The following is a 24,814-nucleotide window of genomic DNA, read 5'->3' as shown; positions in this document are numbered from 1 at the left end:
ATTAGCACAACATCTTCAATCGTTCTCCATTATCAGCACACCAGATGTGCTGATTATATCTACTTTTGGTGTTTGTTTGTATTATTTTGTAATTAACACATAATCAGCACCTTATTAGCACAAATATAAAACACCTTTTGTTAACTTTTTTTAAAAAACACTTTTATAAATACAAAAAGGTATAGCAATATGGTACTCATATTAAAGATAAAAAAATACTCGATTTTATGGTATATATTTTTAAAAAAAATAATGAAGTATATAAAAGTTATTTTAGTTTAAAAAACCTTGGTGGAATTTGTATTTAATAGAAAATGGTCAAATGACTAGCAATTTTACAAAATTACCCCTAATTTGTTAGTAGTAATTTTTAATTATAAGAGTTTTATTTATAATCAATATCAACCCTTGATTTAAATTAACAATGGTTCAGATCTGTTCTTACGGTTCTTATAATTAGCACTGTTTGTACAGGATCTCAACCCATTGACATTATACCCTTATACAATTAGCAAACTTGGGTTATGTCCAATTTGGGTTACAGAAAAAATAACATAACTTGTATGTATAAATTGACATGGTGTATTCCACACCACAAAGCCTACCCTAATTCACAAGGAAGAACTTCTACAACAAAATCTCAAATCCATCAATCAATCTCGATCCGATCAAACATTGAATCCATACAATCAACATTCAACACAAAATCTATATTCATTTCAACCTGTTACATGCTTTTTGCTTGTGTAATTCAAAACCCTAAAATCGCACAATTTACAATCATTTCCCCCAATTTAACCACCACCGATCGCCGATTCTTCTCGAATATTATCCAATTTGTATGATCGATTAATTTATAATCGTACCGGCTAAAACCCTAGGTTTGCACACCGATACTTTTTAGGGTTTTGTTTGCGATGGATTCGGAAGATGATATGCATGATGCGAACGATGTGGATTATTATGAGGAGGATTATTATAGCGGTGATGCGATGTATAGTGATGAGGATGGTGATGATGGTTATGAGTATTTGCAGAATGATGATGAGGATGATGAGGTGTTGGTTAGTCGGCAACAGGTGAATTTTGTTAGTTGTGGAAATTGTTGTTGATTTTGTTTGATGTGTTTTTTGCTATTGAATTGGTGAATTTCATGTTGTTGTGAGTGTATGATGTGTCAAGATGTTATCTTTTTTGATTGTTAGTGAATTTGTGTTGTTTAAGAATTGGAATAGATGATCGGTTGATTGATGTTATTGATGGGTTGAGGATTGAACATTTATTCTTGATTACATTGTTTGTTGGCCGCCGCTAAACAAACGGTATTGGCATGCTATCCGGGCACCACTCACGTGTCATACGGGCTCGTATGAGAGGGCGAAAACTTGGTCATGTTGGTCGTATGACAGGCGAAAATTGGTCATATGGGTCGTATGATAGGCGGAAATTGGTCATATTGGTCGTATGATAGGCGAAAAATGGGCATATGGGTCATATGAGGGCGAAATCATGTGGTCCGTATGATGTAGTTGACTGACGCAAAATGACTGATGTGACTACTTACAAAGCCATACGGCCTGTATGACCACGTTTTTCATCCTATTTTACGGCCCATATGATGTGACAAGCTTTGATGTGCAGACATGATTGAATGATGTGGCAAGTGGGTTGGTGTACACTAATGGGGTTGGTGTCTCTTTAGCAACACACTGTTTGTTTAATGCTCCAGCAAATTAATTTGCTGTTTTTTGGGGACTTTAAGAATTAGAATGGATAATTGGTAGATTGATACTGATGGTTTGATGCTTGAACTTTCATTGTTGATGACATTATCTGTTTTACGTTTCAGAAAAATTATACCATCTTGAAAGAAGATGATATCCGCCAACGTCAAGAAGATGATATCACTAGAATCTGTTCAGTTCTATCAGTTTCAAGAGATTACGCGTGCATGCTTTTGCGCCCGTATAATTGGTAATGCGAGTAAGTTCTTATATTTGTGTGAATAGTTCACCAACTGAACAAATTTGGCACCTTGCAGGAATGTTAGCAATGTTCACGAAGCATGGTTTGCTAATGAAGATAAAGTTCGAAAAGCTGTTGGTTTGTTGGACAAGACAGATACTAAGCTACCAAAAGGGGGAGAGGTATGTTCGGTTAAATAGATTAAATTTTATCGTTTAAAGTTTCATATATTGTCTCATGTTATGTGATTTTGCTCTTATCTTCATATATATTAAAGCTGCCTTGTGGGATCTGCTTTGAATCATATTCACTTGATAAGATCAGCACCGCTGCTTGTGGCCACCCTTTTTGTAATACATGCTGGACAGGTTTGATTAATATTACAAGTTTTCATCTTATTATATGGTTACAACTGGAATAATAATTTCTTACGTATTATGGTTCGTATAGCCTACATTAGCACATCTATCAATGATGGTCCTGGATGTTTGACATTAAGATGTCCCATTCCGTCGTGTGGTGCTGCTGTCGGTGTGGACATGGTCAACAAGTTGACTTCAGATGAAGATAAGACGAAATATCGGCGTTACCTTCTTAGATCTTATATTGAGGACAATAGAAAGGTATACATTTGACGTGTTCTTTTTCAGTAAATACACAAAGTGATTAAGATACCAATCGAAGTTACACAACAAAAAGCATTAGACTTTAGAAATTCTTATATATATATTTTTTGTTTATCGACAGACGAAGTGGTGCCCCGCTCCTGGTTGTGACTGTGCCATTGAGTTTGATCTTGGAAGTGGAAGCTATGATGTAACGTGCCATTGCTCATACAGCTTTTGTTGGAATGTGAGTGTTACTTTTTTTACCAAGTTTATGAATAAACTAGAACTTTGACCTGTGCCGCGCGCTGCAGCGGCAAAATCCCCTTTGTAACTTTGTTACATGCGTGATGATGATGACACTACGCGGTTTTGATTTCTTACATACGTTACGTTTGTAACATTAACATTATTAGATATAGATAAAAAAGAGTATAGTGTCTTGGACGTTGCATTGAAAAGTTGTAAAAGTAATTTATACCATAGTTATCAAATGCGCTAGGCGCACTCCAGGCGCATAGGGCTCGCTTCTCGCCTAGGCGAGAAGCGCAAAAAAAGCGAGGGCCTGAGAAAAAAAAAGCGCAATCAAATAAAAACATTAAAAAAACAAAGTTTTGAACCGAAAAAAGCCAAATCCTCAAATTCCAAAAGTTTTCAAATATCATAAACCTTAAAATAAAACCAACATTATTATGAATCACCAAAATATCCCAAAACCAAAACTGTTAAGACTTCAAAACAATAAAGTTCAGACTTCAAAAAGTAAATAAAATTCAAAACCAAATGTTCTTCAACTTTAAAAATCAGCGGAGTCGGAGTCGTCATCCACAGCAATTGCCTTGTCTTTTCCAGCAGCATACACATACGTGTAGTATTTTTTGCCAGCAAAGAACTGTGAATGCTGTGGATACGTCTTATTTGTTATATACAGAACATGAATGAATGTTGTATAAAGATAATATATATCTCTTAACTTTTTGAAATTTAAAATATCTTTAAAAACATATACAGATTTGATGAGATATGATTCTAAAAGATTTAAAATTATCTGTAAATATAATCTGGGTTGTTTAAAAGATAGGGTTTTAAAAAAAAATAACGTTGCTTTTTTATCTAGGAGACAAAAGCGGTGTATGGTCGCCCAGGTCGCCTAGGCAGACCAGGCGATCGCTTTTAACAACAGAGATTTATACAGCAGTGTAAAGTCGTAAAAGTAATTTAGACATTAACGTGGCTATGCATAGATGAAAATAAGTTCAATAATGTGTCGCACGTTACAATGTAAAGTCGTAATCATCATCATCATCATACTCAGTAAATCCCATCAATAGCAAAGCAAAGGTAAGGTCTGAGGAGGGTAAGATGTAGACAGTCTTACCTCTACCCCGTAGTAATAGAGAGGCTGCTTCCAATGTAAAGTCGTAAAAACAATTTAATTAAAATGAGGTGTCAAGTTATTTAGTAGAAAAGGTTGGGGGTTCAAAGTTGTCAAATTACCAAAAGTTAGAAAAGAATATAATGCCTCGGACGTTGCGGTGTAAAGTTGTACAAGTAATTTAGACGTTAACGTGGTTATGCATGGATAAAAAAGCATACAAATGTGTCGCCCGTTACGGTATAAAGTCGCAAAAGTAAGTTAAATAAAATGAGGTGTCAAGTTATTAAGTAGGAAAGGTTGGCGGGTCAGAGTTGTCAATTACCAAAAGTTAGAAGTGAATGTGTAACTTACTTAAAGATGAGGGTTAATAGTGTTTCATATCAAAAGTTTGAGATTGAGAAGTGAAAAGGTCAAGGCCAAGGGACTAAAAATGACATTTTGTGAAAGATTAAGGGCTACCTTGTTTGTGGGAAACCCCATCGACCATCCTCTTTACGATGCATATAAATTAGTCTATATTAATGCTTCACAGATGACAACTTTTTTGGTTATTATTGTAGTGTACAGAAGAAGCTCATCGCCCTGTGGACTGTGAAACCGTGTCGAAGTGGATAATGAAAAACAGTGCAGAATCTGAAAACATGAACTGGTAAATGTTATATTTGTTGAATACTTGAATGTCACATATCTTTTGAATGTTGTGATATTATATTGATGTTTATGTGATGAATTTCAGGATTCTAGCTAATTCTAAGCCTTGTCCGAAGTGTAAACGTCCAATTGAGAAGAATCAAGGTTGTATGCACATGACTTGCAATCCCCCTTGCAAATATGAATTTTGCTGGTAAGAGTTAGTTTCTTATGTTAGCTAACGGGTTGAAATGGGTCAAATGGGTCAAAATTTTTCGGTTGACTCGACCCAAAACCCTTTTTGTCAAAAGGTGTAAATTTGTATAGACACTTTGTGTCAAATATGATTTAGAAGGTTATACTAATTCAATACGCACGTTATATTCGTGACATTAACTTCATTAGACACAGATAAAAAAGAGTATGTCTCGGACGTTGCGATTTACAGAGTTGTTAAAAGCCATCGCCTCTTGCGCCTAGGCCCATCTTTCAGGCGAGGCAAGGCAGTTGCGCTTTAAGTCGAGGAAATTGCGCTTTAATTCTCTAGGTGACGGTTCAGGCGGACATTCCGGCGAGATTCCTAGATTTCAGAGAGCTTCCGGCCAAATTCTTTAAATTCCGAAAACGATCCTAGCCAAATTTCTACTTTTTATTCTAGGAAACCTACTTTTCTACACTAATACACTACTTCGGTACTAATTAGATGATATAAAGTGTTACATAATAGACTTTGTTTATTTTATTTGAAGAATAGTATTCTTTTCTAATAAATAACATATTTTTTCTTTATTTTTTTCATTATGCTCTTTATTTTTCTTAGGCTCTCGCTTTTTTTGCGCTTTGCGCCTAGGCCCCAGGCGAGGCCTATGCGCCTAGTGTCTTTAATAACTATGGCGGTTTAAAATCATAAAAGAAATTTGGACAGTGGTGTAGAGTTGTAAAAATAATTTAGACATAAATGTGGTTAGGCATACATAAAAAAGTGTAATAATGTGTTGCATGTTGCGGTGTAAAGTTGTAAAAGTAATTTAAACAAAAGGAGGTGTCAAGTTATTAAGTAGATAAGGTTGGAGGGTCAAAGTTGTTAATTATTAAAAGCTAGAAGTGAATGTGTAACTTACTTAAAGATGAGGGTTAATCGATAATTGATATATATTCTTTAAAAAAATTGTACTTGTAGGTTGTGCCTTGGGCAATGGTCGGATCATGGAGAGAGAACCGGTGGCTTTTATGCTTGCAATCGTTACGAGTCTGCAAAGCAAGAGGGAGCTGTAATGAAATTGATCATATCTAGATGCAAATTAAAGGATTTTCATTTTTTTTATTGAAGTCTCAACAGTTGATCTTAATTCTTAACATATTGTATTTCCATTTTCACTTGCAGTATGATGAATCCGAACGTCGAAGAGAGATGGCAAAGAATTCTCTAGAGCGATACACTCACTATTATGAACGCTGGGCTACAAACCAATCGGTAAGCTCATTGTACAAATTGGTCAATCAGTATTCTTCTTATTGTTTGACCACATGGGGATAGTTGTAATCTGTGTCATGGTTGACCTGTATAAATGATGTTTTGACCTATCTTCATCGCATGCTATTCATTTTCATGTTTATCAACGCCATATACATATACATATACACATACACACACACGAATGTGTTCAGGCGTAAAAATTTGCTGTTAAAAATGCATACACACATATATTTATATACATATATATAGAGAGAGAGGAAGTTTGAAATACAAAAGGCTCTTAACGTGCGATGGTACGCGACCACCAAATAACGTGCGTAATTAGGGTTAACCCAACCCATGCGTAATTATGCAAATAAAGTGCGTAATTAGGGTTTAACCCAACCCATGCGTAATTACGTGCGTAATTATGTATTATAACGTCTGTAATTATGCAATAACGTGCGTACTTATGCAAAGTTAATTACTATTGTGCCACCACATTCAATTGAAGGCCTAGATTAGATCAGATGTGCGGTTGAGATGCTTGCGTACGCATCGCACGATGAGGTGGTCTTGTACGTTAACCAGCCTCTATATATGTGTGTGTGTTCTGTGCTTACAGTTGTATATATTTTGCTATTTAAAATGAATGCTTTTTTTTTATTTTTTATTTTTAAAAATCTAAGGTGGATTTATGTGTATGATATATGACATTTTTTTAACTTTCACAATGACAGTCGAGGCAAAAAGCGCTTGCGGACTTGAATCAGATGCAAACAGTTCATGTAAGTTGATATTTACCGATTGTTCTTAGTTTGCACTTTAAATATCAGCACTCTGCACCTATGTATCTTGGAATAGAGAATACAAGTGTAAAGTACTAGAGTAGAATACAAATGTATGGTTAATTATACGGACAGATGCATTGCAGGGTTTTGTTCATAGAAAGTATTAAAAACTGGTGTTCATTGTGGTTGGTGGATTTCTTGCCTATATGTGTTTTAAAATTGTCTCGTTTTCCGCATATTGTTCTTTCAGCTTGCAAAACTTAGTGAGAAGCAGTGCCAACCTGAGACACAATTGAAATTCATTATAGAAGCTTGGTTGCAGGTATGCTTACATATTAAATCTTAAGTTTTTTTAATGTTTTTTACAATATTTTTTGTTCACTTACATAATCTTAAATTTCCAAACCTGTTTTCTTTCTTTTTTAAATCTGTACTCATGATTTTTATCTTAATTTAAGTAGTAATTTGGAGGATGTTATAAAGGTTAACGTGTCAAAACGGGGTTGGGTTGAAGTATCTTTTTCGCGATTGAAACTGCAAGGCCCAGCCGAATTTGCAAATACAATATAGTTATAATCATGATACTATATGTTCGAATAAAGTGATTTTAAGAAGTTGTATGCATTAAAGATCGACTTCTAACGTTTCTGTGCTTTCCGTATCTATGTTTGTGTTTTTCTATTGCAGATAGTTGAATGCAGGCGAGTATTAAAGTGGACCTACGCGTACGGGTATTACCTACCTGAGCAAGAACATGCAAAGAGACAGTTTTTCGAGTACTTACAAGGTACGCAGAGATTCCCATATTGTACACTTGTATAGAAAGAAAAAAGTTCAATAATGTTTTCATTAGGTAACAGTTTTCGGGTTAAATTGTTTATCGCAGGTGAAGCAGAGGCTGGTTTAGAAAGGCTTCATCAATGTGCAGAGAAGGAATTAAATACGTACCTCAACGAAGATGGCTCTAAAGACGAGTTTAATAATTTCAGAACAAAGCTAGCTGGTTTAACTAGGTAATTGTTGCCCTAACCTTTTGTCATGATTAAATAATCTTGGATCGACCCATGCACACTTTTTAAATTTGTTGTTTTTGGTTTTGTTTTATATGTCAAATAATTATTTTTTTGAGTAAAATACCATTTTCGTCCCTAAGGTTTGGCCACTCTAGCGACTTTCGTTCAAATGTTTGTTTTTCCTCATCTAGATCCAAAAGGTTTGAAATCTTGCCATTTTCATCTAACTCATTAACTCCATCCATTTTATTTCGTTAAATTAGGGGCATTTCTGTCTTTTTAGACTTTTTTTATTAAAATTAAAAAACACTATAAGAAATAAAGATTTACCTGTGTTGACTTTCTCTCCACCCAAACCCTTTAATCATCACAAAGAATGTCTAAAAAGATGAAAATACCCTAACTTAACGTGAAAAAATGGATGGAGTTCACGAGTTGGATGAAATTGGCAAGATTTCAAATCTTTTGGATCCAGATGCGGAAAAACAAACCTTTGGACGAAAATGGCATTTTACTCTTATTGATTGCTAAAAGGGGTACTGGTTAAATGGGTTGAATGCAACCCAACCCGATCTGATCTTTACAAAAATGACCCTGTTTTAGAAAATGGGCAAAGTAGTTGATGCAACAGTGTTATTGTTAGCCCTGTAAACGAACCGAACGTTCATGAACTGTTCGTGAACTTGTTTGGCGGGAAGTTCGTTTATTTAATAAACGAACAACACGAACAAAAAGTTTTGTTCGTTTAATTAAATAAACGAACATGAACACACCTTGTGTTCGTTCATTAATGTTCGTGAACGTTCGTTTATATTCGTTCATTTATGTTCGTGAACGTTCCTTTATGTTCGTTTAAATTTTAGTAAATACATAAATAGTTATATTTATATGAAAATTACGTTTTCTAACTACTTATATAAATGTAACTAATTAGTAATTGAGTTTTCTAGTATAAAAACCCTAATTTAGATGTGTTTTTGGATAAACTGTAATATATTAGACTTGTTTGTTTGTGTTCACTAATATTAAGTTGTGTTTGTTTATATTTGTTCAATTACGTTCATTTGTGTTCGTTTATGTTTGTTCAAAATCATGTTAATTATGTTTGTTTATGTTCGTTTGTGCTCGTTTATGTTCGTTTAGGCTTTAAATGAACGAATATAAACGAACACGAACATGCCCAATTTCTTAATGAACAAACACGAACAAAAAATTGTGTTCGATTATATGTTCGTGTTCGGTTAAAGTTAAATGAACGAACATGAACATGTCTATGTTCGTGTTCGTTCGGTTCGTTTACAGGCCTAGTTATTGTGTACAAATGGACATTAAGTATCTTACATTTTACTGCTATTAACCAAATTACTATAGCTGAAACATGTTTTGTTTTACAATTATAACAGTGTCACAAAAAACTACTTTGAAAACTTAGTCAGAGCACTAGAAAACGGTCTAGCAGACGTGGATGCACACGGAGCATCTAGCAAAACAAGTAGTTCAAAGAACGCTGCAGGAACAAGCAAGACAAAAGGAACAAAGGGAAAAGGGTCAAGCAGGGGTGGGGCCACAAGCCGAACCGACGATTCAACTGGGTGGTCATGTGAACAATGCACGTATATGAATCCTAAGAACGTCACTTCTTGCCAGATGTGCCACAACAATCGGTGATAACTGATAACGGCTCAATAATCATCTGCGGTTGGTTGAAGTTGACTACATCTTGAAGCAGATATCAAGGGTCTGGTTTGTTTGAAGGTGCTGGGTGTATATAGATGTTGTGGTTAGATGCATGGTGCATGGTGGTTTGTTTTGGTGACTGTTTCGTGGTTAAAGATGTAGATTGACCATTGTTCTTTTGAATTGAAGTGATTGTGGATTATTTATGCAACTTAAAGTGGGGTTTGTTGTTAGTTTATAGAAAAACTTGTTTATAATGCTCATATGCTATTGCAGGTTTGAGCCCTTCTTAGCCAAACCATAGGTCTACATTAATAGAACCCAGTGTCATATCAACTTCAGTGGGTCTAAAATCTTGCATAGGTTTGAGCCCGTTACATAGGAAACTGTTTCTCCGTTGATGTGATTATATAAAACGCTTATTATGTTAACAAAATCATCAATGGCGTCTGTATAGTATGTCAATGGTGTTTGTTTAGTGTCGACCATATATATGATTATGCAAGACCAATAGGTTTGCAAATTACCGTCGAATATAGAAAGTTGGCTCTCGAGCCGCTCACGATGATGCAAAGTGTATCATCGAATGCCACATTATGCTCTTTGTCACGATCACAATGCCTTTGTTTAAGGGTGCGTTATAGAGTTCTCCATCTATTCCACTGATTGTGGGAGTACCAAGTACTAACCAAAGAGACTGGTGCAAGCAATTTTCCGATCGGCATGTTGGTGCATATGAAAGACTATGAATGATCTCATATTTATCTATGGGTGAAGAATCCATCGAAAATGCAAGCCCTAGAGTAGTAGAGTGGTCCGACTTGCGTAAATAAACATTCCTAAACATGTTTAAGATACTATTTGTGGTGTTTGTATGTGGTCTTTTGGTGTTGTTTGCTGGTGCTGCTAGTTTCTTGCTAGTTGCTGCCTTGTTTTTTATATCATATCCCGTCGTTAAAAAAAAGACAAAGACGTGTAAGAATTTTTTTCTTCGTCTTCCTTTCATTCAAACCAAACAAAATATATTGTCATTTCCAACATATTCTCATCAATCGCCCATCTGCTTCAATATTCTTCTAATAAGGGAGGAGGGAGTTGTCCCAGTTTCCTCGAGTGCTACATCAACGCCATATCAGTTTTTCCCCTCTTTTCCATAGTTTTTCTCAGAATGCATGGTGTCATCTCAGTTTTCTCTTGAATTCACTAAAACAAAATTATTTTTATATAAGTTATCTTAAAACATTATATCTTATACTTGGACACATTACACAAATGCTACTCTCATTCCTACAATGTATAATTAGACACCATTATATACATCATGTCAATGTATATAAAAAAAATTACGAATGTTCATGTTCCATCTTCTTGAAAATATATTATTCTTTAGAAAAGTTCCTAAATGATTATGAAAGGCATGGATTAAAAACTAACATATTCATAACATCTTGAAACTATTTATACTTATATTTAAAATTCTAAACTAAATTGTATATTTAACCCATTTAACAATTTAGAATTTTAAATATAAGTATAAATAGGTTAAATGGAGTATAAGAAATAATACACGAAATTTAAGAAGGGTTTAACATATGGATATAATATAACTTTATACAACAAATTATTTATTTAACCTGAAACTTTAAATCAGATACAAACACATAAAAAAGGAAAAAAATTGTCTAGCTAGCAGAAATTCAACACAAAAGTTTAGTTTTCTACATGAGCAATCATAACTAACCGAGCTAGTATGAATTTCAAAAATCATTCTGAAAAAATTAAAAGGATTTTTTTTTAAATATTATTACAGCTAATGTACAAATTTATGATTTTAAAAGCATTTTGAATATAATAATAATATAAGTACTGAACATCTCCTTTGTAATTGTAAGGATATATAATAAACCTTGTATCAAATAGAGATGAGATTGGTTATGGCACCACACCAAACCGATATTGTACTGTAAATTACCAAAATTGAAATCGAGCTAACCTCTAAACCGAATACCGCACCAATGATGACTGGTCGATCAGAGTACCTTTGAAAATACCGAATACCAAAAAATATCAATACCATTATCGTTAAAACAAATACTGTTATCATTACTCTTGTGGTGTTTAGGCGGAACCAATATGACATGATACCAATATTCGGTAAAAAAGCCTCATCCCGAGTATTAACCGTCCCTTTATACTTTTATCCATTAATTATTATTTATATTTTTTAAAAACTAATTATTATTCAAACTCAATAATTATTTTTACCAACCACAAGAATCCCGTGTGACGCACGTGACCAAGACAACGGAATTTCCCGTTTACCAGCAGCAAGAACCACGAGGTCATCAACCAACCAACCGCAAAACTTATGGTCCATATTACCCTCACGTTTCCTCTTAATCTACGCCGAAACCAACCCTCACCGCGTTGACTCCTTCTCAAATTTGAAACAGTCAAAAGGACTTAATCGTCACTAAAATATATTATTCACACAGCTGCCACTCGTAAACGCAAGTCTGTATACGGAAGCTTCAGTTCTTCGATTTCTTTTGACCTTTGAATATAAACCCTAAAATGTCAATGTTCAATTACAACTATTATTTATTGTTTATTTTCATTCATTCGTTGAATTCGTCGTGATTTCGCGTTGAAGGATCGTGATACTGTTTGCTGATTGTTGTTTCGGTAAGTTTCTGCTCGTTAATCGCGTCAATTTTGATGATTATGCTTGTTTTTTTTGAGATTTTGTGTTCATTTGTTAAGTTCGTAGTGATTTTTCATCGAAGGATCGTGATTCAGTTCGCTGATTGTTGTTTCGGTATGTTTCTGTTCGTTAATCGCGTCAATTTTGATTATTATGCGTGTTTGTTTTAGATTTTGTGTTCATTTGTTGAATTAGTAGTGATTTTGCATCTAAGGATCGTGATTCAGCTCGCTGATTGTTGTTTCGGCATGTTTCTGGTCGTTAATCGCATCAATTTTGATGATTATGCGTGTTTGTTTTGAGGTTTTGTTTAGTTAGGGTTTGATGATTGATTGATCGGTTTATGTATGTTGAATTTATCTGTTAGTGAAACTGACCGAATGAAAATGTTGTTTTTGTATGTTTTGTTTGTTAGCGGCATCTATTTTGATAACTATGCGTGTTTTTTTTGAGATTTTGTTTAGTTAGGGTTTGATGATTGATTAATCGGTTTACGGATGTTGAGTTTATGTATTAGTGAAATCGACTGAGTGAGAAGTTGATTTAGGAAGAGCTTAAACCCATTTTGATAATTCTGTTTGTTTCGTTCGAGATTTTGTTTAGTTATGGTTTGATGATTGATTGACCGTGTGATTTTGTATCGAAGGATTGTGATTCAGTTGGCTGATTGTTGGTATGTTTCTGTTTGTTATTCGCATCATTTTGATGATTATGCGTGTTTTCTTTGAGATTTTGTTTAGTTAGGGTTTGATGATTGATTGATCGGTTTATGTATGTTGAGTTTATCTGTTAGGTGGTGTTTGTTTTTTTAGATGCAAAAGGTCTACAGTCTGCGGACCACATCTGCAGATGTCTGCACGAGAAGAGGTGGACCAAACCTCTGCAATATGTGGGAAGAAGACTGTTTGTTTTTAAGCCTTAAAATAAAACACTGCAGATTTAAAAAAATAAAAACCCCAAAATGGGTCAATACAAACTGTGCATATAAACCAATCCCAAAATGGGTCAATACAAACTGTGCATATAAACCAATAAATTAATAATTGAAAATTACTACTGGACCAGAGAAAGGATGAGTGTTGGTGAAACTGAAGAAATCATGAGCAGAACAACCGAACAGAACCCTAGCAGCACGGTCAACAGGACCACCACGAACACGTTGGTGTCGGTGGCTACAGACATGAGGACTCGAAAGAGGCGTTTAGATGTAGAACCAGAACCGGAACCGGGGCAGTGGTTGCAGCGAGTTAAGGAGTCCGGGAGATTCGTTCACAGAGAGAGCAGTCTGTGTAGTGTAAGTCGGTGTGGTCAATGGAGACGACTGTGCATATTGTGGTGGTCGGTAATTTTTCCGGTTCCATGGTGTTTGAAACTTGGAAGCGTTAGTAATGGGGCTGTTTGGCTAAGCTTTTCAAAATGACTTATTTGCTTATTTGCCTTCTGAAAAGCAAATAAGCAAATAAGTCATTTTGAAAAGCTCCATTTTAAAGCTTTTCAAAACAGCTTATTGACTTATTTGCTTTTCAGAAAAGCAAATAAGCAAATAAGTCATTTTGAAAAGCTTAGCCAAACAGCTTAATGTTTTGGAGACTAGGGTTTTGAGAAGTCTTGTTTTGAATGAGTAGAAGAAGAAGGAGATGAGAAGAGGGGAGTCCATATCTTCTTGGAGAAGAGGTCTAGAAGACCTTTTTTAATGAAATCACTTCCAAAAACCAAACACTCTGCGGACTTATACGTCTGCGCGTCGTCTGCGTGGGGCAGACATAAGAGGTCCAGAAGTACTTTTCACAAAAAACAAACACCCCCTTAGTGAAATTGACTTAGTGAGAAGTTGATTTAGGAAGAGCTTAAACCCTAATTTTGATAATTCTGTTTGTTTCGTTCGAGATTTTGTTTAGTTATGGTTTGATGACTGATTATCGGTTTATGTATGTTGAATTTATCTTTTAGTGAAGTTGACTGACTGAAAAGTTGATTTCGGAAGAGCTTAAACCCTGATTTTTTCTGTTTGTTTCGTTCGAGATTTTGTTTAGCTGTGGCTTGATGATTGATTGAACGGTTTATGCATGTTGAATTTATCTTTTAGTGAAACTGACCGACTGAAAAGTTGATTTCAGAAGAGCTTAAATCCCAATTTTGATGAGTCTGTTTGTTTCGTTCGAGATTTTGTTTAGTTATGGGTTGATGATTGATTGATTGATTGGTTTATGTATGTTGAATTTATCTGCTAGTGAAATTGAGTGGTTGAAAAGTTGAATTTGGAAGAGCTTAAAGTCTACTTATGATAATTCTGTTTGTTTCATTCAAGATTTTGTTGAATTTATCTATTAGAGAAATTGACTGATCGAAAAGTTGATTTTGGAAGAGCTTAAACCCCAATTTATTGTCTACCAAGTACCAGGACTAGGGTTTATGTATGATGAATTTATTCGTTGAATTTACTTTTGTTAATGCTTCTATATAACCTGATCATGGTCAAGTGCTGGTGCTTACAGGTGTTTCTTCAAAAAGGATTCAAATATCATAGTATTTGTGTAGAATGCGTGCACCATCATTGTTTACACAATGCTTGCCTGGCTTGGTGCCCCATGATCGGGTAGGTAATAGTATGTCCCTTGCATCGGATAAGGAGACGCATCTGCCTTCACCAGCTGTTGAAATTATACCCTCTAAGGTACTTTCTTTACTTTCAGGTTTAAAGTATGTGCTTAACATAACTTCCTGTTATTCTAAATATTCAAGTACATATCATTCCCCTCTGTGCAGATGGGACATCCCTACAGATATGCTGGGGAGAACATGGATTGGCAAGGAGTTAACCTCCTCAAGGTACATTATTTCTCCTCGTATGTTGTCTATTAGTTTCTCATTAGTTAGGTTCTTGATACTGGTGGACCAGATGATTGAATGATTACATTGGGATGAAAGAAGAAATCCCATGGGTTATTGTTACATATGTTTTTGTGTGTGTGGTATTGTGTAAAGATATCATGACTACCTTTTTACTTTAGAAATTGGCTTCCAGTACTTGGACAAGGTGTTTTCTGTCTGTGCTATTTCTTTATAAGTCTTTTCTATAAGTCATACATAATGTTACATGAATGTGATTAAATGTATGTTGAGATAGTAATCAAGTCGAGTTTGTTTTGACCCTTTGTATATCGAATGCATATGGATCAGATTTGTGGTTGGTTACTGATCTGCTTAATACATTATTTTTTTGACCTTTTTGTATATCGAATGCATACAGATCAAATTTGTGGTTGGTTACTGATCTGCTTAATACATTAATTTTAGAGTAAAATGCCATTTTCGTCCCTGAGGTTTAGTCAGTTTTGCGACTTTCGTCCCTGAGGTTTAGTCAGTTTTGCGACTTTCGTCCAAAGGTGTGTTTTTTCGCATCTGGATCCAAAAGGTTTGAAATGTTGCAAAACTGGAGAAAAATGGATCCAGATGCGAAAAAACAAACCTTTGGACGAAAGTCGCAAAACTGGCCAAACCTCAGGGACGAAAATGGCATTTTACTCTTAATTTTAAGCATACGCGTGTATGGTAGTGATTAATGATTCCCCTGAATTTCTATGCAGGGAAGGGTTAGTGTCTCAGATATAATAGATTCAGAGTTGATTCCATCAAAACCTGAAGGTAAGCACTAAGCAATCTTGCACCATCTTTTAATCTTTCAACCGCACCTAATTCTGCAGCAACGTGGAGATTTATTGTTTACTTTGGTCATGTTTTCTACTATATTTGAGTTTCTAGAATCTAACTTGATATTTTTGCAGCATCTTTGAAATCCTGGGACAGCTCGTTGGATCTTGTTAATGTTCTCAAGCATGAGATTAAGGACGGACAGTTAAGCTTTCGAGGCAAAAGGGTGCTTGAGGTATATTCTGGTTTTTTTGCTAAAAACAATATCAGAGGCTTAGCTTTCATCTCTCTCTATTTTTTTTTGTAACCCTTAACATGTACATTGGGCATTTTGAATAACATGGATTTAGACGGTTTTGATTCTGTAACATTACATTATTTACTTTTTACCCTATAAACCATGGTGTATTTTATAAACTATTCCTTTTGGTACACTATTATGAATTGATCATTCTTCCCTTTTCTGTTTTTCCAGCTTAGTTGCGGCTATGGAGTCCCAGGGATCTTTGCTTGTCTGAAGGTACATCAGTTGTGCTCTTATTCTTGTCAATTTTTCCGGGTGCCAAGTTTGACCCATTGGGTAGATTTGGGTTGTGTTATATCTGTAACGGGTCGAATCTAAAAAGTTAGCTATAGGGGGAAATGTCAAATGGGCCAAATGCGTTGAAGATTGGTTGAATATTTAGTGCATAGAACCTCCTGACTGGCTTATTTGAAGATTCAGATTAATACTGCAATTACTTTTGTAATCATGGTTAACCCATTAAAAAATGGACAAAAATGTGTTGGCAAGTCAACTCAACCCGGCACTGTGGTTCAACCCGAACCCGTTACCACACCTGTCATTCTACCAAATCTTAATTCTTCACTTTCTCGTATCTTCGTTGGGTGTCTGTGTGATTAGCACTTGAAATCTTAACATTAAAGTTTAATCAACTTTGTAACACATTGCAGGGAGCTTCAACGGTACACTTTCAAGATTTGAGTGCAGAAACTATACGATGCACAACAATCCCAAATGTTATGGCCAATCTTGAGCAGGCTCGGGAAAGACAGAGCATGCAGCCCGAAACTCCCGTTACTCCATCAAGGCAAATTCTTTCTCCTATGGTTCACTTTTACGCTGGAGAATGGGAAGAACTTTCTGGAGTCTTGTCTACTGTGAAGAAGAATGTTCTAGAAGTTTCACCAACAATGAACCTTAGCTTCTCAGAGGATGATTTTATGGATACGTATAGTAGTCATGATGGTAGCATCAATGGTCGGGAAAGTTCCGCCAGGCAATCAAGGAGGATTTCTGCAAGCAGAGTGTGGGAGAGTGCTAATGATGCAGATATTGGTGGAGGATATGATGTCATATTGATGACTGTTATTCCACATTCAACAACTTCTTTGAGAAAACTGTATGCACTAATTAAAAAGGTTAGTTTTGTTACTTTCTATCACTTTAAGAATCATATTGTTTCGTTACTTATCTCATTTATAAATAAAATGATCTACGAAGTTTTATGCATTAAAAGCATACAGTCTGGGCGATCTTTGACCTGTTTCCTCTTAAGTTATTTTTTTTTTCATTTTAACTATTTAACCCATTAAAGATTAAACATAACCAAGTGAACACATTCATAAGTAAATGGTAGAAATTGCCACCTTTAGTTAATCATTCAGTTAGTAGATGCCCCTTTGTCTTCTAGAGTTGCTACTTGCTAGTCGAGTAGTGGTTTATACTAGAACTCCTAGATCCCAGTAAGATGGAAAGAGTTATTATTGTAAAATAGGTTTACGAGTCCTTAATGCTATAGATCATAATATATTTACATTAAGACACCATAAAGTACACGGATGGTCCTGTGGTTTATAAAATTTTTGGATTTGGTCTCTACCTTCCCAAAAGTATATGGATGGTCCCTGTGGTTTGCACTTTGTAACGCATTTAGTCCATAGCCAACAAACCTAAAGGTTTTAGCAGGTCCAAGTTAGGGACTTAAGGCGTTACAAAGTGCAAACCACAAGGACCATCTATGTACTTTTCGAAAAAACAGGGAACTAAATGCGTTACAAAGTGCAAACCACAAGGACCATTCGTGTACTTTTGGAAAGCTAGGGACCAAATCCAAAATTTTGATAAGCCAGAGGGACCGTCTATGTACTTTACTTTTTACAATATGATTCCCTTAAGTTCGTACCTATTACAATATGACTATTATAATACTCAAATATATCCTAATTTTGATTGCAAAAAATTCTTCGTGGGTCGTCTTTCATGCAGTGCTTGAAGCCTCCTTATGGAGTATTATTTGTTGCCACAAAAAGACATTATGTTGGCTTCAACAACACAGCTCGGCAGTTGAGGAGTCTTGTAGATGAAGACGGTATTTTTGGAGCTCATTTAATTAAAGTAGTGACAGACACAGAAATATGGAAGTTCTTTCTCAAGTGAACATATTATCAAACATCCACAGGATACAATCAGTAAGATTACCGTCAGATTATTAATCTTTCATTTTTTAACCATAATCTCCTTCATTAAGTTTACATATCTAGTGTACTTAGCTTATATGTTTAGCTTATAATTCATTTAAATAAGCAATACTAGGCTTCAAATTATGTTGCCTTGTGTAGTTGTGTTCCCCTTTCAATACCTCTTCATTTTTTTATTATGTACACTGTAATACTTAGAAATTCTGTTAGTTCTTTTATTAATAGAATAGCTGTATTTTCTTCTTATTTAAAATGTCTAGTATTCAAATTTAACATGTATAAACATTGATCATTTCACATATAAGGTGCTTTCATGTTTCATCATGTTTGATATATTTTTAGTAACCTATAAGCATGCATGATTACAAGCAGACCTGGTATATGACTCGGTTCTTACGGAAATGGGTTGCTTTAGGTAATTTTGTTTACTTATGGGTTCATTTGGGTCTACTCAAATATACATTGGGTCAAAATAGACCACTCTTACAAAACTTGTTAACTTAGAACGGGCTTCAAATGGCAGCAACTCCCACTGCCTCACCGCCACCAAGGCACCAGCACCGCCATCGCGACCGTCATCCACCACTAGCCGCCATAAAAACAAATATAGCGGGTGAACCCATTTTGATATTTTTTTTTTTCTTCCAAAAACAATCCGTTTTGACCTGAACCAAAATTGGTACTTTTTATAACAATTTGTTTGACCCAACCCGCCTGTTTTGCAAGGTTTAGTTGCAAGAAATCTTTGTATGTTCAACGGTATGATTTTGGGAAGGGCTGATTCCATAAAGCGGTAACCAAGTTTTGTTAGGTAAATAAAAGAATGATCAAAGTACCAAATTTGATCTAAGGTAATCATTTCTGCAAAAAGAAAAAAAATCAAATTAAGGTAATCTCAACTGTTACAGTGTCAAAATAACAATGACTCAGCGGTCAACATGTTAGTAAATTTTAACATGTTGATATTTCTGCCATAGAAGGCCTATGGAAATCAAGACGGTTTATGCGGATTAAGGGGTCTTGATGATGTGTAATATAAGAATCACTTCTGACATACAAGGCCACGGGAGATCAGGACAGCTGATTGAGCAAAATGTCCAAATTACCCTCCAAAGATCTTTGCTGTAGGATGTGTTATTGGTTAGTGCATTATGTGAAAGATCCAACATTTTGATCCCAAAACGAGGTTTCGTAAAGATTAAAATGATCTAGAATGGCAGATTGAGAAAGTGAATTAGGAACAGGCAGTTAAGGTTGTTCCATAAGGGTACCCGATCTTCAAGAAAAGGTATCGATAATAAGTTTTGGTTAAATCAAGGAACTTTATCTTCCCTGAGTTGGTTATGCAAAAGATTGAGGTTTTCAAGATCATTAAGAAATGGACATATGAGCCGTGGCCATCACTGTTTAGTGATACTTTCTGTTTGCTAGATTCTTGTTATGAGCAGCATCCAAGAACATGGGGAGTTGTCATATGATAGTAATGGATGCTTTGAATGCTGCTAAAACATCATCATCAATTTAAAAAAGAAAAATTTTGATCTTAATAATCAGGTTTAAAATAGATACAATGAAAATGGGGACCAACTTGGGCACTTGCATATGGCTTGGTAATCTCAGTAGTTATATGCGTGTCGCAATAATACATCAGTTTTATTTGTGTTACATTACAATCATATTCGATTCATGTCCATAAGCATGTCCATCTGGTCAACGTTAGACCAGACTGATTCCGATAACCATGCTGATTCTAGACCTAACTGAAACAAGAATCAGTTTTTTAGAAATTACAGAACAGAGAACCAAATTAGACATAGCCTGTTCCGGTCCTTGTTTGGTTTCGTCGGGAACCCATAACTGATATTTTCCAGTTATTGAGGAACAAGAGACATCAAAAAAGACAACTAACCAAACCTTGAAACAAAGTTGGTATCAATGGCAGCATAACCCAACCATAATTTGACATTTAAAACCAACAACATATTTGTCCCAACACAGTCAACAAGCCTTTCTCAACTTACACACATTTTCACTATACAAACAACTTGACTTATTTTATGACAACTATTAGAAAATAGAAACTACAACACAAACAAATCAAGAAACAGGGTCCTGTGTCATTTGTTGAACTGTAGCAAGCTGTGATAAGTCCGGTCCCACACTCCAATGTAAAGCGCTTCATCATCAGGACTAAGAGAAACACCAGCTATTTCCCCAAAGAAATCAATTTCTTGCCTTTCTTCATAGTTTAAGTTGGTATTATAAACATGAACAAAATCTGCAGGTTCTGCAACCACCAAAAACTGTCCGTCTGATGAAAAGCGAACTGATCGAACCGCGCCCATGTTGCCTTTAAGAAACGAAACCGGGTTTGAAAGATTTCTTAAATCCCATACTCTACAAGTCTTGTCTTGATTGCCTGTAGCAAGGATTCTGCCATCTGGGTGCCATGCAGATGCAAATGAGTAGTCCCGGTGGCCTTCTATTGTGGCAGCCGTCTGTCATTATTTAAAAAAGTAAATAAACAAAATAAAAATAATATATTTATATCCTCAAGTTCTTGCCTTTCCACTTGAAGAGTCTACAAGCAATCCATCAAGATGATCACCAACTACAGCTATGAGTTTGCGATCTGGGCTCAGGGATGTATGCTGCAACCAAAAGAAGTACACAAATGGGTCGATTTTGGTTATGTATGATCTCAAATGTGCCAAATGAATTAGCTAAAAGATTTAGTTATAAAGGAAAAGGGTCAGATGGATGGAAAGTCGTACGAAACATGTTCAAATGTATCCTCATTCTAGATTCTTGATGTATTTAAAATCTTTAGCAACAACACTTAACGCAGTCATAAATTATAAAACTTTGAGTAAATACTTAAAATCTTTATCAACAACACTTAACACAGTCATTAATTATAGAACTTTGAGTAAAATGCCATTTTCGTCCCTGGTTTGGCCAGGTTTGCGACTATCGTCCAAAGGTTTGTTCTTCCGTGTTTGGATCCAAAGGGTTTTAAATCTTGCCATTTACATCCGACTCGTTAACTCCATCCATTTTTCTCCGTTATATGAGGGGCATTTCCGTCTTTTTAGACATTTTTATTAAAATACTAAACACTGTAAGGATCCGCCTCTGTTGACTTTCTCCACACCCAAACCCTTTAATCATCACAAAAAAATGTCTAAAAAGACGAAAATACCCCCGACTTAACGTTAAAAAATGGATGGAGTTAACGAGACAGATGAAAATGGCAAGATTTCATAACTTTTGGATCCAGATGCGGAAAAACAAACCTTTAGACGAAATTCGTATGACGAAAATGGCATTTTACTCTAAATTTTTTAGGAAATAGAATAAGAGAGTGTTTGCAGGTAGGCCAAACCCGACACAAACCGGGCCCCACCCCATCTATTTTAAGAATCTCACGTTTACTGGCCATGGAAAATGGAAATGATTCACGAGCTGAAATCCATCCATATCATATTCTCGCACACCATGATCATTATTTGACGCCATAAAATGCATTCCACCACTGCAAAGCAACAAAGAGTAATAAAAAAGTCAACACACTGACAAGAATATAGTATATATTTACATCACAATTCATAATTACCTCAAGGTATTGTATATCTCGATAGCATTTGTTACGACATTGATGCCTTCATTAGTTGCTCTTGTACAAAAGCTAATTCCCTCTGTATCCAATCTCTGCATCATTCAACAACACATGCAGATTATATAACAGATACATGACATATCAACAAAATACAATTTGAAATGATCGCATTACCTTACAAACAAGCTCTCCTTGAAAGCCACCTACAACCAAAAAATCATCTTTGACTGCTAATGTACTAATCTGAGTTTTTGTAAACCCTTCTGACAAACTTCCAGCATGTTTCTGTGGGCCCAAAATAAGTATCAGCACAGCAGAATCTTGTATGGTTTGGCCAGTTTTGCGACTTTCGTCCTAAGGTTTGTTTTTTCGCATCTGGATCCAAAAGGTTTAAAATGTTGCCATTTTCATCCGGATCTTTTAACTCCATCCATTTTTCTCCGTTAATTCAGGGGTATTTTCGTCTTTTCCGTTAACTTAAAGGGCAATTCGGTCTTTTGAATATTTATACATTATTCTAAATGCTTGTGTACATAAAGTGAAAAGGACCGAATTGCCCTTTAAGTTAACGAAAAAGACGGATATACCCCTGATTTAACGGAGAAAAATGGATGAAAATGGCAAAGATTTCAAACCTTTTGGATCCAGATGCGAAAAAACAAACCTTTGGACGAAAGTGGCAAAACTGACCAAACCTCGGGGACAAAAATGGCATTTTGCTCAAATAAATATCTGGAACGTTACGATCAAGCTAAGGTACCTCGGTAGGTGCTACGTGCCCAGAAAAATTAACGATTTCCGTTGAGTTTTGTGATAACGATGACCAGTGCATGATCGAGTAGTCAGACAAGAAATACACATCATGCTTTGAGGTAGCCCATACCAGATTCCTCAGCTGTACACAATACTCAGTGTTCGAAACCAGCAAACACATTTTTTAGGGCTGATTAATAAAAAATATAAAAATAGCATAATCGAACGTGCATATATTGTAACGGTGGAAACCTGAAAATGAAGGATTGTAGGCTTCAATGCTCTTGAATTACAAAAGAACTCATAGTAGTTACCATCCTTGGACGTTTGTTTGTATTCCTATACACGTAAAAAGTTGCGGTAATATCATAAGTGTAATAAGTAATCATTTTTATATATGGATACAAGCAACAAGATGGTACCTTATCGATAGCATCTCCCGATGAGGGAATATTTTGATAGTTTTTGTATTGTTCGAGCCTTGTACGTCTATAACTTTCCCTTGTTATACTCAATCTTTTCCACGGAATGCCCTGAATATCTTTCCCGGCTCTTGCTTGAGTGGCGGATGTATCCGTCACCTTCATAAGCTATCAAAGTTTAAAAACTTTAAATATCTAATATCCCATTGGTAACTTAACAGCAGAAAAGAAAATGAAATTAGACAAACCTTAAAAAGATCATCAAGATTTTCATCTCCACTCCTTCCTTCTTGTTGTTGTTCTTGTTCTTCATCTACATGGTATAAAAAATCTGGTATGTCCTTTTCTTCTTCTTCTGCCATGTATTCTATTTGATCAACTTTGTTATGCTGCATCCGATCAAGCATGAGTTAAGATAATTTAGTTAGGCACAGAGTGGCGACCGCGAAAGTGAACCAACACATAAACGAATATCACGCAGAAACAAAAGATAAAGAACACAAGAATTTTAACGGGGTTGGTTTGAGACCTACGTTCCGGCTGCAACTAAGGTTTTTCTATATCACCCAGCAGACTTCTTCCTCAAACAATCTATGCAATTAATAGACAGCCAAAAGAAAGTGCAATAACCCCCCCCCCCCCCCCCACACACACACACACACACACGAAAAAAACTCTAAAACAAAAAAAAAGAATATCAAGTTAAATTGCAACAAAATCATCTATTTACAAGAAGCAACCAACAAGGAAAAGCACATACAAGTTAAAGAAAAGTTAGCATCTTAGATGAGGCATAAAAACAAACAGTTGGTGTGCATTTAAACTTAACACCTACAATTTCTTCAGATAAACGTACAATAGCAATTAATCACTTACGATCAACAAAGGGTGATGAAACAGTACCTAAAACAAAGGAGAAGAGCCGAAATAATAGGAGAAGAGGTGATTTTTACGAAGGAAGGAACCTGCCTCTTTTCTTCTTTTCTTACAATAATATAATAATAATAATAATAATAATAATAATAATAATAATAATAATAATAATAATAATAATAATAATAATAATAATAATAATAATAATAATAAACTATTCATTTGTAGTCCGTCTGTATCACAGAGACTTTTGTCAGTTGTTTGTAGGGATATGCGTTATTGAGGATAAACCTGAGAAGTAAACGCGTATGGATCTGGTCAATGAGGGTTTGTGTGTGTCGCAACCACCATTTTCATTATACACAAAAGTGTCGTTGAACATCAAGTGTGTGTTTAACTATCCCACCCTTCACAAAGTTGTTACGATTTAACTAAAATGTTAATGAACATAAAAAAGATGGAAAAAAAAAAAAAAAACATTTGTTGCCATCATATTCATGGGCTTGGCGGAGGTGCCCAAAAAAAAAAAAATAGGGTATTCTCAGAATATTAATATGCTAACTATTATTATCAGTGTAAACTTATTCTTTTAATAGGGTTGATAATAGATATCTGTATAAGACACGATTAGATTTGTTTACTCAAAAACTACACAACATGATTTCTTTTACCTTTTAAAAATAAATATAATTATGAGGTTAGAATCCATCATTTCTTCTTCTTAATACATAAAACGTAAAACTGTGGTATAAACATGAGATATAAAGTAGTTAAATGAGTTGTATTCATGTTTAAT

At 35.2% G+C, this 24,814-nt stretch overlaps 3 protein-coding genes and 1 long non-coding RNA gene across 9 annotated transcripts; 3 read left to right on the top strand and 1 right to left on the bottom strand.

The window, feature by feature from the left end:
- Window positions 1–598: 598 nt before the first annotated feature.
- LOC110942133 (probable E3 ubiquitin-protein ligase ARI8) lies at window positions 599–9,778 on the top strand. Its single transcript, XM_022183858.2, has 15 exons — window positions 599–1,079; window positions 1,850–1,974; window positions 2,042–2,147; window positions 2,243–2,333; window positions 2,416–2,588; window positions 2,713–2,817; window positions 4,509–4,597; window positions 4,685–4,792; window positions 5,759–5,849; window positions 5,963–6,052; window positions 6,775–6,822; window positions 7,076–7,147; window positions 7,513–7,612; window positions 7,712–7,838; window positions 9,242–9,778. Exons 1-15 carry the CDS (start codon window positions 918–920, stop codon window positions 9,504–9,506), a joined length of 1,752 nt encoding a protein of 583 aa, XP_022039550.1. The 5' UTR covers window positions 599–917; the 3' UTR covers window positions 9,507–9,778.
- Window positions 9,779–11,879: 2,101 nt separating this feature from the next.
- LOC110942132 (histidine protein methyltransferase 1 homolog) lies at window positions 11,880–18,597 on the top strand. Of its 3 annotated transcripts, none has more exons than XM_022183856.2 (9): window positions 11,880–12,200; window positions 12,279–12,333; window positions 14,715–14,893; window positions 14,986–15,048; window positions 15,807–15,864; window positions 16,005–16,105; window positions 16,346–16,390; window positions 16,825–17,292; window positions 18,140–18,597. In XM_022183856.2, exons 3-9 carry the CDS (start codon window positions 14,759–14,761, stop codon window positions 18,308–18,310), a joined length of 1,041 nt encoding a protein of 346 aa, XP_022039548.1. In that variant the 5' UTR covers window positions 11,880–12,200; window positions 12,279–12,333; window positions 14,715–14,758; the 3' UTR covers window positions 18,311–18,597. The 3 variants fall into 3 exon arrangements, with proteins under 3 accessions (XP_022039548.1, XP_022039549.1, XP_022039547.1); XM_022183857.2 differs by having other exon boundaries at window positions 11,994–12,200; window positions 12,286–12,333; XM_022183855.2 differs by lacking the exon at window positions 12,279–12,333 and having other exon boundaries at window positions 11,994–12,200.
- Window positions 18,598–19,004: 407 nt separating this feature from the next.
- LOC118484101 lies at window positions 19,005–19,898 on the top strand. Its single transcript, XR_004872672.1, has 2 exons — window positions 19,005–19,240; window positions 19,332–19,898. It is a non-coding gene; the product is annotated as an uncharacterized LOC118484101 (long non-coding RNA).
- A 379-nt stretch (window positions 19,899–20,277) lies between these two features.
- LOC110942130 (uncharacterized WD repeat-containing protein C2A9.03) lies at window positions 20,278–24,328 on the bottom strand. Of its 4 annotated transcripts, none has more exons than XM_022183854.2 (10): window positions 24,310–24,328; window positions 23,394–23,534; window positions 23,146–23,313; window positions 22,976–23,062; window positions 22,731–22,865; window positions 22,145–22,255; window positions 21,968–22,062; window positions 21,781–21,886; window positions 20,916–21,002; window positions 20,282–20,849 (listed from the first exon to the last, which is right to left on the bottom strand). In XM_022183854.2, exons 2-10 carry the CDS (start codon window positions 23,505–23,507, stop codon window positions 20,469–20,471), a joined length of 1,284 nt encoding a protein of 427 aa, XP_022039546.1. In that variant the 5' UTR covers window positions 23,508–23,534; window positions 24,310–24,328; the 3' UTR covers window positions 20,282–20,468. The 4 variants fall into 4 exon arrangements, with proteins under 4 accessions (XP_022039543.1, XP_022039546.1, XP_022039544.1 ...); XM_022183852.2 differs by lacking the exon at window positions 24,310–24,328 and adding an exon at window positions 24,049–24,160; XM_022183853.2 differs by lacking the exon at window positions 24,310–24,328 and adding an exon at window positions 24,022–24,040.
- Between the last annotated feature and the right edge of the window lie 486 nt (window positions 24,329–24,814).

The sequence above is a fragment of the Helianthus annuus genome, chromosome 11 (assembly GCF_002127325.2).
Source record: "Helianthus annuus cultivar XRQ/B chromosome 11, HanXRQr2.0-SUNRISE, whole genome shotgun sequence".
In the NCBI taxonomy this organism is placed as follows: domain Eukaryota; kingdom Viridiplantae; phylum Streptophyta; class Magnoliopsida; order Asterales; family Asteraceae; genus Helianthus; species Helianthus annuus.
Note: the sequence above shows the minus strand (reverse complement) of the source record. Positions and strands in the feature narration are given on the sequence as shown.

Excerpts from the sequence above, each read along its gene's own strand:
- LOC110942133 (XM_022183858.2), top strand. The coding sequence starts at position 918 with ATGGATTCGGAAGATGATATGCATGATGCGAACGATGTGGATTATTAT. Across the intron at positions 2,148-2,242 it reads AGCTACCAAAAGGGGGAGAG|CTGCCTTGTGGGATCTGCTT; the intron begins GTATGTTCGGTT and ends TATATATTAAAG. Across the intron at positions 7,148-7,512 it reads TTATAGAAGCTTGGTTGCAG|ATAGTTGAATGCAGGCGAGT; the intron begins GTATGCTTACAT and ends TTTCTATTGCAG.
- LOC110942132 (XM_022183856.2), top strand. The coding sequence starts at position 14,759 with ATGCGTGCACCATCATTGTTTACACAATGCTTGCCTGGCTTGGTGCCC. Across the intron at positions 16,106-16,345 it reads GAGGCAAAAGGGTGCTTGAG|CTTAGTTGCGGCTATGGAGT; the intron begins GTATATTCTGGT and ends CTGTTTTTCCAG. Across the intron at positions 16,391-16,824 it reads GGATCTTTGCTTGTCTGAAG|GGAGCTTCAACGGTACACTT; the intron begins GTACATCAGTTG and ends AACACATTGCAG.
- LOC110942130 (XM_022183851.2), bottom strand. The coding sequence starts at position 23,540 with ATGCAGCATAACAAAGTTGATCAAATAGAATACATGGCAGAAGAAGAA. Across the intron at positions 21,003-21,780 it reads ATTTTCCATGGCCAGTAAAC|CATACATCCCTGAGCCCAGA; the intron begins GTGAGATTCTTA and ends TTTTGGTTGCAG. Across the intron at positions 20,850-20,915 it reads TAGACTCTTCAAGTGGAAAG|ACGGCTGCCACAATAGAAGG; the intron begins GCAAGAACTTGA and ends AAATAATGACAG.